Raw genomic sequence first — 14,465 nt, forward strand, 5'->3', positions numbered from 1 at the left:
AGCAACTATGCGACTTGGGGTAAGGTCTGTGGGTACAGTACAGGCTGGGAAAGCTGACCTGGATTTTTGTCTGTGGGCCGGAAGCATTCACACTTGCATTGCTTGCCCCAATTGCCCAGTTTGACCTGAAATCTGTGCTTCTGGATGATTCTGGAAGTGAATGATTTAAAAAGTCTAACAGGAGGCCCTTCGTTGGAGGAATGTGACTCACATGGGAAAATGGCCTGGAGTTCAGAGGCTTTTTTGGGGGTGAACCCGAGTGACAGCTGCTTTACAGTGTTTGTCCTCAAAGAGAGGGGTTCACAATTACCTCACCTGTTAAATTAGTCAGTAACACCTTCCTTACAAGACTATTGTTACACATGGAAAACAGAAATTTCAGTCCTGGCACATGGTACTTGTCCAACAAATAGTAGCTATCAAAAAAAAAAAAAAAAAAAAAAAGAGAGAGAGAGAGAGAAGGGGGGTGCTCAGCCACTGAGGAGTGGGCTGAGGGAGGCGCACGCAGGAACAGGCCACAGACGTGAAGTAGAGCCAGTGGGACCTTTCTGGGCAGGAGAGGCCTGCTGGCTTTGCACTCCAGCTGGCCTTTCCTGGTGAGGGAAGGGGAGGCACTGACCTACCTGATCTCACGAAATCCTCTCCAAAACCCTCTGAGGACACAGATTCCTACAGGTGACAGAACCTGCCCATTGGTAGCACAGCAGTGTGTGTGTTTCCACCAGAGACATGCTGTCTCTCCATGTTACCTTCCCTCATCCCCCAGGATAAAGCCAACTTCCCAGCTTGCCACCCTCTACCCAGTGTTTTCTACTTAATGGTAGGACACTTAGCAGATGGCTAGTTTGATGTAATTTTACCATAAAAATCACCACGTTTCACCAGTTGTTACCTAATGTGGCAATGAGATTTTAAAATAATTCCATGCATTTCCTGAAAAACTCATCCATCAGGAAATATCACCTTGGTCTTATCATGAAATACTTGTTCCTGGAAACCTTGTATCAAAATAATCTTTAAGTTTTTCTGTCAGGCATGTGGGCTTGTGTAAGGAGTCGTCAACAGGAAAAAAATTAAACAGCTCACAATCCCATCCTGGTGGGATTTAAAGTACCATTATATCAAATACCATGTGTTATGTAAAAACACTTTAAAGGCTGCATTGTTTCCCCATCTCAGTCAGTCCATTGTGCCCAAAAAACTTTTAGGGCATAAAATATGATCACCGTGTCTTCAAAATCTTGATAATAAAGATTATATATATATTTTTAAGTCTTAAAGCTTCCAATTTTAGGTTCCTGTGAAGCTAGTGGCTTGTTCATACTCAGAGCACTGTTTTGTCAGTAACATAACCACCATAGGAGGGACACTGAGAAGGATGAGGCCATAGCCCTGTCCAGTGTGAGTGGCTCCCAGGCAACTAAAGATAGAATTTGTGCATCATGGTGCTTTGCAGGTTTGGAGCTGGGCTCATGCCCTAATGAATGGAATTAGAAACTACCTGTTATTCTGTACCTTCCCAGTTCAATGCAGAGAACCATGGTGCTGTGAGAGCCAGAGAACTGTGGGATGGAGTGAGGGCAAGTCAGTCAACTATGGCTCGTGAGGGTCATCTCCCCAACATATGGCCCTAAAACATACAAAGTCACATCTGGTCCTGAGGCTGGGGACTCTGAAGCTGCACATCTCAGAGTACAAACATGGGTCTTTCACGTGTCACCATAGGCAGCAATAGCCTGTCAAACCTTCCCTTCCAGTATTTTAAGGTATTAAGGGGTACAGGGTTGGCTCAAAGTCCAGGAAATAGGCCAAATCATCTTCCTTGTCTTCTCTTCCTTCTCTTCGACATGGGAGAGCAGGTGTGGGTAGCTCACTGTCCTCAGACTCTGCTCATGGAGAAAGCAGGGACAGGTTCACCCTAGAGCAGAATTCCAGAGAGAAGAATTCTCTAGCCAGCCCTGAGTAAACCCCCAGCCCTGGGGCTTACTTACATTCAGCTATACCACAGTCCTTCCTCTGCCTTTCATCAGTGATGCTCTGGGAACCCACAACTACACATAAATTAGGTAAATATTCTTTCCCTTGTTTTTGGAGGGGGGCTTCTGGATGTCCAAATTGAAGTGACCACTGAGTGTATTTCAGATCAGCACAGAATCTGCAAGATGATGGTTCACAATGAAACCCTGAGATTTACTGGGAACAGCTTTTGACCAGGGCACAAGTGTAGCTCCAAGAATGCACAGGGCAGGTGGGTGGCTATAAAACATGGACTCTGGCCTTAATTTGTTTTTCAAGTGTCAGCATTACACATAGAACTCCAATTCTATCCAGCCCTCAGCAAGTCTTGTCTAAAGGGAAAAATGATCATTTATGTACAAGCACATTGTATGGGCTTAAAATGGTGGCACCATGAGCAGGGTAGCTTATACAGGAGAAGGAGCTCAAGTTTTCTACCTGTTTTCTAATGGGGAAGGGTGTTATCCATGATCAACTCCCCTGCCCTACTGAGGTCATAAACACCCCTCCTGCTTGTCAAACTTTCCCTGCTTCCCTGTTTACCTACATCACACCTCACATTCTAACCCTAGATCAACAAGATCTCATGGTCCTAAACTCAGATCTGAGAGTCTAGATGAAGTCATGTATGTTCACCACTCCCTTCTCCCTCCAGCCAAATGTCATGACAACAGAAAACAGATACAAAGGTATTTCCCTTGTTTGGAGATGGGATGCCCAGTCCGGTCATCTGCCCAGACAGGAAAAACCAGGTAAAGGGTTGATTGTAGCTGACCTGTAACCATGATGAAAAATGTTACCAACACTATATCTCCTGACAAAACAGGAATTTCTGCTCAAAGAATGAATACAAATACAGTCCAAGGACTGATGGTGAGCTCCCACTGTTTGGGTCTGGAACACCTCCTAGCTGCATGGACCACGGCCACACCCACCCATGGGAATCTTAACAGGGGCCACCAGAGTTCCCGACTGTCCTCTGCAGTGGGCGCAGACAAAGCTGTGAGGTGGTTCAGGCTGTCACTTGCCTTTATGGTTGTGCCGGGACCAATGTCATGTAGGGACATCTCTGGGGGGCTCCTGGGAAGACCATCATCCTCAGAACTCATGCCGGTGTCATCTCCTCGCTTGGCAGGAAGACCCCCTGGAGGAGGGGGTGGCCCCATTTTCACATTACACTGTATTTTTAACTAGATTGGAATAAAGAACATTTGCTCTTATTTCCATCAGCAACTTTTTATCAACAAATCTTCTTGCTCCAATTCATTCCTTCAGGAGGTACTTTCAACACCTCTGCCTGGTGTAGCCCGGTGTAGCAGATGGAAGCACAAGAGTGTCTGCTACTAGCTCTCTTGCTCTCATCTTGAAAATGAGTGCTTATAACTAGGCATGAATCAAGATCCAATTGTAATTAACTTGGTGTGTCTGGAACGCAAATATACTTTAAGATACGTTAAATAAACCAAGCAGAAATAATTTTAAAACTTATTGATACATCTTTGACATACATACCAAGTGTCACTGCCAAGGAAAACTTTACCTGTAGGGCTTTAATCCGGTCACACACATTTTCTTGGGAAAACACCCGCACAGGTCGAGTAGGATCCTGTCCAGACTCAGGAATGAAAATACTGTCATGTGACAGGGCCCGGCTGCCCAGCGCACCCCTCGACTCCCTAGGATAAAAGAGGCACTGTGAAACTCTGTTCTCCTCCATCTCTCCCTCGGGGTGCTCAGGATGAACAAGGGGGGTGGGGCTAACGGCACATCATACAATAAGCCTTCGGTTACATTTCTTCTTTAACAGCTTCTGACTCCAGTTTATCCCAACCCTGTCAAATACCACAGTCAACTATTAAAAGCATTGCAGAGATAGGAATTTTCCTAACAGATCTGAAGACTGTGTGAATTCTTTTCATTAATGGGAAAACCAGGGTCTGACGAGGTGTGAGGTCCATGACAGCAAGCCTGTAGAAAGGAAGGGTTGGCAGGGCTCCTCGGCTGGCTGGGGGGTTGCACAGAAGACTGGCATGGATGTCCAGGGAAGATGAAATCATTCCTTGTGGGCCAACATGCAGCCCCTCAGTGGGCTAGAGGCTGTTTTTGCACAGCAGGCTGAGGGCCTGTCTGACGGAGGCATCCTTGCAAGGTGGTCCAAAACACACATCCACAGGCTGGGTTTGAAATGAGAATTGCAAATCTGCTAAGCCATGCCCTCTTTTCATTACCTGATATGATCTGTGCAATCCAGCCTGTGTGCCTAGGTCCTGGAATACAGATGGTGGGCATTTCTGTCATCATCATCTCAGCCTCTGCCACAGCTCTGAGCTCAAGACTCCAATTCAGAACTGAACCCAAAGGACTCATTTCACAAAATGTCCTAAGAGGATGTGAGAGTTGGTTGTCAGATTTTCCTACTGGCAGTGACTGCCTGAACAATAGATGGAAGGAGATGATTGAGATCCGATGATGAAGGAAGGAAGGCCCGCCCCTACAGGCACTGGCCATCTTGTGCTCCACACTCCCCCACCTCCAGGCTGCCCCAGGCATCCTGTCCTCTGTGAGGCATTGAGCACTCTTAGGGGTGGTCCTGCTCCACTGCAGATCACATTGTGTTGGTTAATGATGCTTTCCAACTGCTTTCTAGCCCACAGTTGTGAGTCTGCAAGTGGGGAACCTATGGCTCCCAGAAGGGTGTGTCCTTATACTTCTCGGAAGGCATCAGGCCAAGTGAAAGAACTAGATGGGCCCTTCCTGCCAATGGCAGCTCTTGTCACAAAGATCACAGGCACACCTGGGTTTCCTTCCTACAGTAGGGTAGCCCATGGCCACGCCCACTGGAAGTCATAACCACTGCCTGAACACCTCCACTCTGGGGGTGTAAGTAGGAGTTGAGACAGCATGAAAAGGCCTCTGCCTTTTCAACGATACACTGGCAAAAACACAAAATGTCATACGTTCAAGGCCACTTGCTACATTTATAGAAGCAAAACACTATCATCAACCCAATGACCTTCAGTAGGTATCTGTATAAACATGGAAACTTTGCAGCTGACCAAGTAGGTAAGGGGGAGCTCTGTACACAGGCAGCACCAGACTGCACTAAGTGAAAAATACAGCAGAGTGCAGAACAACATGTCAGCTCTAAGTGGGGAAGGGGTGTATGACTATAGGTGAACATATGTGAATAGATGTGTTGTTTGTGCATATTTTAAGAAATAAAAATAGAGAGATAAGTAATAAATGAATAAAAATAGTTATCTTTAGGGGGAAGGACAAAACAAGATTGGGAGACAGGGTTCCCAGGTACTTACTTGTACATTTACAATTTTGTCTTTGAAACTATGTAAACATTTTATGTAGTTAAAAGACAAAATCAAACAAAAAGGGAAATAAGATAATCTCTAAAACTAGAAAACAAACGGAAACAAAGAAGCCTAATTTTATATCATATTGTTGGCATAACTGTACAGAGAAAAGAATGAGTTTAAGTGATTTTAATTCAACATCCAAGTGGCTTTTGACTCTACATTCATAATAGGATAAATTCCAAGAACAACAACAACAAAAAAACAAAAACAAAAATCAAAAATAAGAAATTGTACTCAGTTTTATTGGTAGCAATATTGATTTTTAAAAACATTTTTAAAGTTTATTTATTTATTTGTTTTTGAGCAAAGAGAGAGAGCAGAGAGATTGGGAGACAGAGAATCCCAAGCAAGCTCTGCACTGCAGAGTCTGACACAGGGGCCCTAACCCACAAACTGTGGGATCATGATCTGAGCCAAAATCTAGAGTCAGTCATCCAACTGACTGAGCCACCCAGGCGTCCCAGTAATATTGATTTTTAAAAAGAGTAGAGGACAATCCTTATAGAGTGTAACCTATACTCTAACCTATAACCTAAGGCGGGGTAATGAAATTATTATTAGTATACTGTACAATAAAGAAAATGAACAATTTTGTTAATATCACTAGGAACCAAGATTCCTAGTATAGAAAATAGTGAATTCAAATAATCAAAGTAAAAATTTTGTCTTATTAAACTTGAACTGGAAATACCAGTGAGTTAGTAATTTATTTTTCTCTTAAAACATGTTTCCTAATATACCTACTGAAGAAGTCTAGAAGCAATGACAGCCAACTAGAAATCATCACCCCTAGCAGCCAGAATGGTCTCTAAAGACCATTTCACACCAAAAAGAACCATGTGAAGAGATGTCTGATACTAGGTCTAGGATAGGAAATGCACAAAATAAACCTGGGATTTCTCATTGTACAGGAAAGCAGGGGAGATTCAAAGACAAATGGGGTCATGTCAAAAAAAACCCAGGAACTAATTTGAAGTGACTTCCAAAGTGCAAGATGAAACACTATGAGCATAAAAATGAATAAAGACTGTCATGGTTTAAAGCAAATCAAATATATAAAAATCCATGCACTCACAATGATGTAAAAAAAAAAAAACAGAAAAGATAAAAAACAAAACTCATTGGTCAGTGTTCGAAGTTAGGGTACCAGCTCGGGTACCAGGTCATTACTCTGAAGGTAGATTGGTAAAAGGAGAACGAGGCATTATTCTGCCTTTCCTGGAAAAACTGCATGTCAGAGAAACCAAGGAATTTATGAAGGAAAGGTCTCCTTCATGAAAAAAATTCCAGCTAATACATGCAGAATGCATGACAGGGTTAGAAAAAACACCATTGTGCAATAAAAGAATGGATCTAGGCAATGACCATAAGCAGGTGTTAAAATCACTATATGAAGGTTTGTAGAGCTATCACACTGAGAGAGACCCCCTGAACCCACTGCTCAGTCTTCGTGTCATGAGAAGTGGGGCAACCGGAGAGTATGTGCTTCATGAGGTGATGTGACAGTAAGTATCCAGTACCACTTTGAACCTAAATCTAATTAAATATCTAGATCCATCTAACATTTTGCAAGAGATTCAGAGACTATAAAAATGAGTTCAATCATACCAAGAGAAAGCAAATCCAGAATGTGGGATATTGGCCAGAGAAAATTACCCTGCTTCTCCATCAGATCAATGACATGAAACAAAGCAGGGTGGCGGGGGAGGAAGAGGGAAAATCATTACAGATTAAGAGGCTTAGAAAGCTTAACAACACAGACACAATAAATGGGTGTCAGCGTTTTGAAACCACAGGGTCCCATGTGGTTTGCCAGCATTAATGTATGTTGGCAAATGGAACTCTTTTGCCCATGGTGATGGAAGAGAAATTGCTGTAGAGTCTAGAAGGCACACACACAGACTCTCAAAGGGGCTAAAGACTCCCCCTAAGATTTTGTCCCTTACATAGTCAATTAATTTATAACAAAGCAGCCAAGAATATACAATGAAAAAAGGATAGTCTTTTCAATAAATGGTGCTGGGAAAACTGGATAGCCACAAGCAAAAGAATGAAATTGAACATGCAATTTCAGTTTCAGTATTTTTTCATTCTACCCCATAAAAAAATAAAAATGGATTAAAGACTTGCACATAAGACACGAAATCATAAAACTCCTAGAAGAGTTACCACATAGATAGTAAGTGACCTTGACATTGGTGTTGGCAATAACTTCTTGAATTTGACACCAAAAGCAAAGGCAACAAAAGCAAAAATAAACAAGTGAGACTACATCAAATTTAAAAGTTTCTGCACAGCAAAGGAAACTATCAACAAAATGAAAAGACAACCTACAGAATGGGAGAAAATATTTACAAATAATATATCTGATAAGAGATTAATATCCAAAATATAAAAAGAGCTCATACAACTCAATAGCAAGAAAAACCAACAACAATCCAATTCAAGAGGATTTAATTGTTTTACCAAGAGGAGTCAAACAGACATTTTTCCAAAGAAGACATATAAATGGCCAACAGACGCATGAAAAGATGCCCAACATCACTAATCATTGAGGAAATGCAAATATCAGGCCCGTTAGAATGGCCATCACCAAAATGATAAGAGATAAATGTTGGCAAGAATGTGGAGAAAAGGGATCCCATCTGCACTGTTGGCGGGAATAGAAGTTGGTGCAGTCACCATGGAGAACAGCATGGAGGCCCCTCAAAAAATTAAAAATAGAACTACCACAGGATCCAGCAAGTCCACTGCTGGGTATTACCCAAAGGAAATGAAAATAGGATCTTGAAGAGATATCTGCATTCCTATGTTCACTGCAGCATTATTCACAATAGCAAAAATATGGAAACAACCCACGTGTCCATTAACAGATGAATGGAGAAAGAAGATGTAGTTTGCATGTGTGTGTCTACATATATGTACCTGGGATATTAGTTAGTCATGAGGAAGAAGGACATCTTGTGGTTTGTGACAACATGATGAACACTGAGGGCATTATGCTAAGTGAAACAAGCAAGACAGAAAAAGACAAATACTGTATGATCTCACTTATGTAAAATCTAAAAAAGTCAGACTCATAAGAACACATAGTGGATGGTGGTTACCAGGGGCTGTAGGCTGGGGGAAATGGTACACACTTCCAGTTATAAGACAAAGAAGTTAGGGAGATCTACAGCACAGTTTGTATAGTACAGTTATAGATAATACTATTGTATTATATACTTGAAATTATTAAGAGAGTAGATCTTAGATGGTCCCACCTCAATAAATAAGTAGTAATTAAGTGATGTGATGCAGGTATTAGCTCTACGGTGGTAGTCATTTTTTAATATGCTTGTGTATTAAATCAACACATTATCCACCTTAAACTTCCACAATGTTATACATCTATTATTTTTCAATGAGGTTGGGGGGAAAACAGATCTTGTCTCATCCTCTGTGCTGTTCTCTAAAAACACTGTACTTCCCGGGATTCATCAGACCCCACCCCTAAGCCTCCTATCCTAGCATCACTCCAGTGAACTTTGACCAGTAATTGAGGACCTGGCCCCTGGTGGGAACATAAAGATAGAAGGGAAACTGTCCCCATTTTCCATGGGCTCCAGTGACAAAGAGGAGACACACAAGTGGACAGGTCATTTCTCACACAAACACATGCACACGTATGCACACATGCACACACCATGCTCGCCTCTCTGCTGTGTTCCTGTTCCCTGGATGGAGCAGCCACTGTGTGTTCTGGTAAAGAGACAGGGTGTGGGTGGGGAAAGTATTATAATTTCCCTGGGGCTGGCCCAGTGAAGACATTTAATAATTAGCAATATGATCATGACAACATCTCGCAGCCCAAGGATATAGAGCACCCTGCCTAATAAAATGTGTGTACAGCCCTTCCTTGGTACTCTTCATAGATTGCTTTGTGGGTCCACTCTGCTCCTTGCTAGCACCAGGAAAAACAGAAACGAAAACAAAAACCCTGAAAGAAAAACCTTGAATCTTTCCTCTTCAGTCATTTGGTGCCACCAAGTGGTCAGTGTAATTTCTACTCCTCTAAAAACAGGCAAGGAACTCTTAAGAGTGTATTATGCTAAACAAAATAAGTCAGTAGGAGAAAGACAAATATCATATGATTTCACTCGTATGTGGAATTTAAGAAACACAACAGATGAACATAGGGGAAGGGAAGGAAAAATAAGATAAAAACAGAGAGGGAGGCAAACCATAAAAGACTCTTAAATACAGAGAATAAACTGAGGGTTGCTGGAGGGGAGATAGGTGGGGGGTGCTAAATGGGGATGGATCTAAAGGAGGACACTTGTTGGCATGAGCACTGGGTGTTGTTATATGTAAGTGATGAATCACTAAATTCTGCTCCTGAAACCATTATTATACCATATGTTAACTAACTTGGATTTAAATAAAAAATTTTTTTAAAAGTTTGCATAGCAACAAATTTTTCCCCCTTTTATTCACAGAAATAACTGCTGGAAGCATGTGTATTATAACTATATTTTGATGAAGTACACGTTCTAAAAATAAGGATTTCTTCACTAGATTTCCCCAAATTTTCATACTTATTGGTTCTGTTATATCTAACAATACTTTTGGATGATTTGTCTAAGACTGAACAGCAAGAAACCTTCCCTCCGCCCCTCTCTCCTTCTAATGGAGAATTTTTAGGTCAAATAAAATAATGGTGTATATCCTAATCTTGCCACTTTCAGTTGCAGGACAATGGGCAAGTTCTCCAAAATGTCTCTAAAGCTTGGTTTGCTCATTTATAAAGTGGCAGATCTCACCTCCTATCCCATAGTGGTTGCAGACTTCTAATAAATACAGCACCTGGGACATAGCAGGTACCTGTTCATGTTTTCCCCTAACTTTCTCCATCCCTATGTAAGAAAAGACAGAAAATACAACCTCCTTGGAAGAGCTTCCAGTGGATTTCCCTTGGAAGGAAATATACTCACAAATCCAGTCAATCTTCAAGACCATGAGACAGAGTATTTGGGTCCTCCTATGCTCCCCCCAACCCCTGCTTATTGGGCCACATGTGCCTGAAGGATGGACAAGGCAACTTACTCGAGCTCATCCTCTGAGTCATAGCCCACTGGCCCTGACTCAATGGCAATGACCTCACTCTTCGCCTGACTTTGTTTCCAGGTGCTATTTCCTGTGGAAGATGGTGATTCCTTTCTCTTCTTCTTCCCGAAGAACTTCTTAAATGTTTTGAACTTGGACTTTTTCTTCCCTGTGCAGAAAGAACACATGTGAGTACTTATGAAGCATGCGCAAGGTGTGTACCAGAAAAGGGCAGAGAGCAATATTTCTGTCTGTGCATCAATTATGCACTCCTGGAAAGTTCTTTTACCACACAGAAGTACAGGAACTACACAGAGTGCCATTTTTGCACACCTGAAAACAATCCTGATTTGTTTATTTTGGACATTTCATAAGAGAGCCAAGAAAGCTCTGGAGCATGATCACAGAATCAAACCACAAGCAATCATTCTCTCATTTGAAACCAGGTTTCTTTCTTTCTTTCTTTTTAAACAGATCTTTCACCTTCTTGGTTAAATTTATTCCTAAAGAGTATTGTTTTTTTAATGCTTTTTATTGTAGAGAGAGAGAGCAAGAGTACAAGGGAGGAAGAGGAGCCGAGGAAGGGAGAGAATCTTAAGCAAGCTCCATGCTCAAGCATGGAGCCTGACGTGAGGCTCAATCCCACAACCCTGGGATCATGACCTGAGCTGAAATCAAGAGCTGGACATTCAACCAACTAAGCCCAAGTGCCCCTAGTTTATTATTTTTGATGCAACCACTCATTTCTTATCACCACACAGTTGTTTTGCCCATTCTTGAATTCATATAACACATACTGTATTGCATGAGTGGAATCATACATACAGTAGAATCATCTTGAATTCATATAACACATACTGTATTGCATGACTGGACTATACTCTTTGGTCTGGCTTCTTTCATTCCATGAACTGCTTCTGAATTTTGCATTGATGATACATGTGTTAGTATGCATTCTTACTTTAATTGTTGAATAATATTCCACTGTACAAACAAAGTAAGTTTTAATATCTAAATATACATAGCCAAAAGCAAAAAGTCCTGGTGAGGTAAAGGCCATGTGATAACTCACATTATTGTTTTCCAAATAGTCTTCAACTGCTTCATTTAGCATGAACATGCACACCAGGGACAGAGGAGGGCCAGCCTCCTCGTGCTCACTGGAGTGCCCGATGCCAGGAGGAGCTAACAACTCTGGGTGAAAAAAACATGTCAAACTGTGGTGGAAACACTGAGTCTCACTCTGCCACGTTTCCTGGATTGTTAGAATTTACAACACTTTGAAACATTTCGTTATCTCTTCTCTGATGCCTCCTTTAGTCTCAACCTCCTTTAGTCTCTATCATCTCCAGGATCCTGTGACATCACATTAGCAGCTCAGGGATCTTCATTCCTCTCCTTCTGAATATTTATGAGAACTAACAGCAGAAGGATGCAACATCAGAGATCACCAGGGTATTGTCTAACATATTCTGAACATTTGCTGAAACAACTTATTAGTTTTTTAAGTAAATAATTTTGTGAGCTGAACTCCTTTTTAACTGCCCCCCACCCCAGGATCTTTACATTTATATGAATGTCCCCTTAGGAAGTTTACATGATCTTGCCTTAATGTGCAGAATGACTTAGGATTACTCTAGCTGGGGTCCCTATATTACCTTAGGGGGAGCAGATCCCTGCCCAAAGGGAAATCAATCCTACATGTAGCCAAACTTTCTTAACTTCTAGTGGAAGTTTCCTTACCTTAATAATCACATAATGCTTATGTTGTTAACTGATGGTTCTCAATGACAGTTTATGATTTGGAAAGACTCTTAAGAGTTTTCTGCATTTGCTAGGATACCATCTGACCTTTGCCTAGCTGATAAACAGGTGTGCATCCATGAAGGTCTGAATACACAGTGCAGCTTTATTACCCTATGCAGTCAAACATGGTATTTCTGGGTTAAAAATGAGTGGCTACAAAGATCCAAAAGGTAACACTCTTGTCTGAATTGCAGTGGTTGGTTAGTCAGCCATCCAACTGGGGCCTATTCGTGTTAGGTTTGTTCACTGCTAGGCTGTTAAATTCAGTTTCTCTAGTGGGTTATAGGAACTATTTGGATTTTCTACTTCTCGAATCTGTTTTATGAGGCTACGTTTTTCTAGGAATTTGCCTATTTTTTCTAAATTTTCAACTTCACTATATTGGCATATAGTTATTAATAATATCCTTATATTGTTTTAGCATCCACACCACCTGATATAAAACCCCCTTCCTCAGCTCTGGTATTAATTATTTGTGCCTCATTTTTCCTTGATGAGTTCACCAGAGGTCAACTTTATTTGCCTTTAAAAAAAAGTTGGGGGGTGCCTGGGTGGCTCAGTCGGTTAAGCGGCCGACCTCGGCTCAGGTCATGATCTCGCGGTCCGGGAGTTCGAGCCCCGCGTCGGGCTCTGGGCTGATGGCTCAGAGCCTGAAGCCTGTTTCAGATTCTGTGTCTCCCTCTCTCTGACCCTCCCCCGTTCATGCTCTGTCTCTCTCTGTCTCAAAAATAAATAAACATTAAAAAAAAAAAAAGTTGGCTTTGTTAATTCTCTCTACTTCATGTTTATTTTTTGTTGTGACAATTTCTGTTCTTACTCTTTCCTTCCTCCTACTGTCTTCAGGTACTGTGCTTTCTTTTTAACTTCTTGAGATGAATACTTAGCTAATTAATTTTTAGGCTTTTTTGTTTTTATATTTAAGGCATTTATTTATTTTATTAAGGCATTTTATATTTAAGGCACATTAAGGCAATATATCTCCCCCTAAACCTCGTTTAGCTGCATCCACATGTTTTGATAGATTTTCATTGTTGTTTGGTTGAAATATTTTTTAATTTCCATTATAATACCTTCTTAGACCTAGAGGTTATTTAGGAAAGTAGATCTTAACTTCCAAACCCTTGGAGATTTTCTTACTATCTTTCTGTTATTGACTTCCAGCTTAAGTGCACTGTGGTCAGAGAATTGCTCTGTATTATTTGAAACCATTCAAATTTGTTGAGATTTGCTTCATGGCCTTTACCATAAATTGGTAAATGTTCCCAGTGTGCTTGAAAATCATGTATTTCTGCCAATGTTCTATACATGTCAATTAGGACAAGCCCTTTACTTTTTGTGTTGTCTAAATATGTTTCATCTTTATTAATTTTTTAAAATACATTTGTTCTATCAATTACTGATGGAAATGTATTAAAAATAATCCTCTCTTGGGGGTGCCTAGGTGGCTCAGTTGGTTAGGCATCTGACCCTTGATTTCGGCTCATGTCACAATTTCATAGTTGTGAGACTGAGCCCCACATCAGGCTCCACTCTGGGCTTGGAGCTTGCTTAAGATTCTCTCTGAACCTCTTCCCTCTGCCCCTCCTCCACTCATACTCTCTTTCAAAAAAAAACAAAACAAAACCCACTCTGATTGCAGATTTTATTTTTATTTAACTGTCAATTTCTTCTCCATAACTTTTAACATTACAATGAGTAGAGAAAGTTGCAATTATTATCTCTCTGGGAAACTGAACCTTTTGTGAAATGGCCCTCTTTATCTTTAGTGATGCTTTTGGCCTTAAATTTTGTTTTGACTGCTATTAACACATCTATCCAGCTTCCTTTTTCCTAGTGTTTACAAGATACATGTTTTTCTATCCTTTTACTCTCAACTCTTCTGAATCTTTATGGATAGGACTTAGAGTTGTAGAAATCCAATCTGATGATCTTTAAGTCTAACTGGAACAATTAATATAATTAGCCTACTTATACTTACTGTAATTACTGATACGTTAATAAAAACAAGACTACATCTTATGTGTTTTTTTCTTACTCTCCTTTATTGCCATCCTTTGGATTAGCTGACTTTTAAAAGTTATTCTGTTCTTCCCACTATGAGTTTGTAAGCTGTCTTTAATCTCTGTTTTTTTCAGTAATTGCCCTAGAAATCATACTATGTATTCTATTATGGGACAAAACAAGGAA

The 14,465-nt window shown here is 40.9% G+C and overlaps 1 protein-coding gene across 3 annotated transcripts in view; it reads right to left on the reverse strand.

Moving 5' to 3' along the window:
• The window catches only part of CRACDL (CRACD like), a 140,790-nt gene that overhangs the window by 37,299 nt on the left and 89,026 nt on the right, over positions 1 to 14,465 (reverse strand). For 2 of the 3 annotated variants that reach the window (XM_086701293.1, XM_086701292.1), the window contains exons 3-4: positions 10,473 to 10,641; positions 3,557 to 3,692 (exon numbers count right to left, since the gene is read on the reverse strand). In XM_086701293.1, the coding sequence (XP_086557419.1) occupies positions 3,557 to 3,692; positions 10,473 to 10,641 (305 nt within the window). Of the gene's footprint in view, positions 1 to 3,044; positions 3,207 to 3,556; positions 3,693 to 10,472; positions 10,642 to 14,465 lie in introns of all 3 variants that reach the window. The other variant, XM_086701294.1, reaches the window with a different exon arrangement.

The sequence above is a fragment of the Puma concolor genome, chromosome A3 (genome assembly GCF_028749965.1).
Source record: "Puma concolor isolate L17-30 chromosome A3, mPumCon1.1.hap2, whole genome shotgun sequence".
NCBI classification, from domain to species: domain Eukaryota; kingdom Metazoa; phylum Chordata; class Mammalia; order Carnivora; family Felidae; genus Puma; species Puma concolor.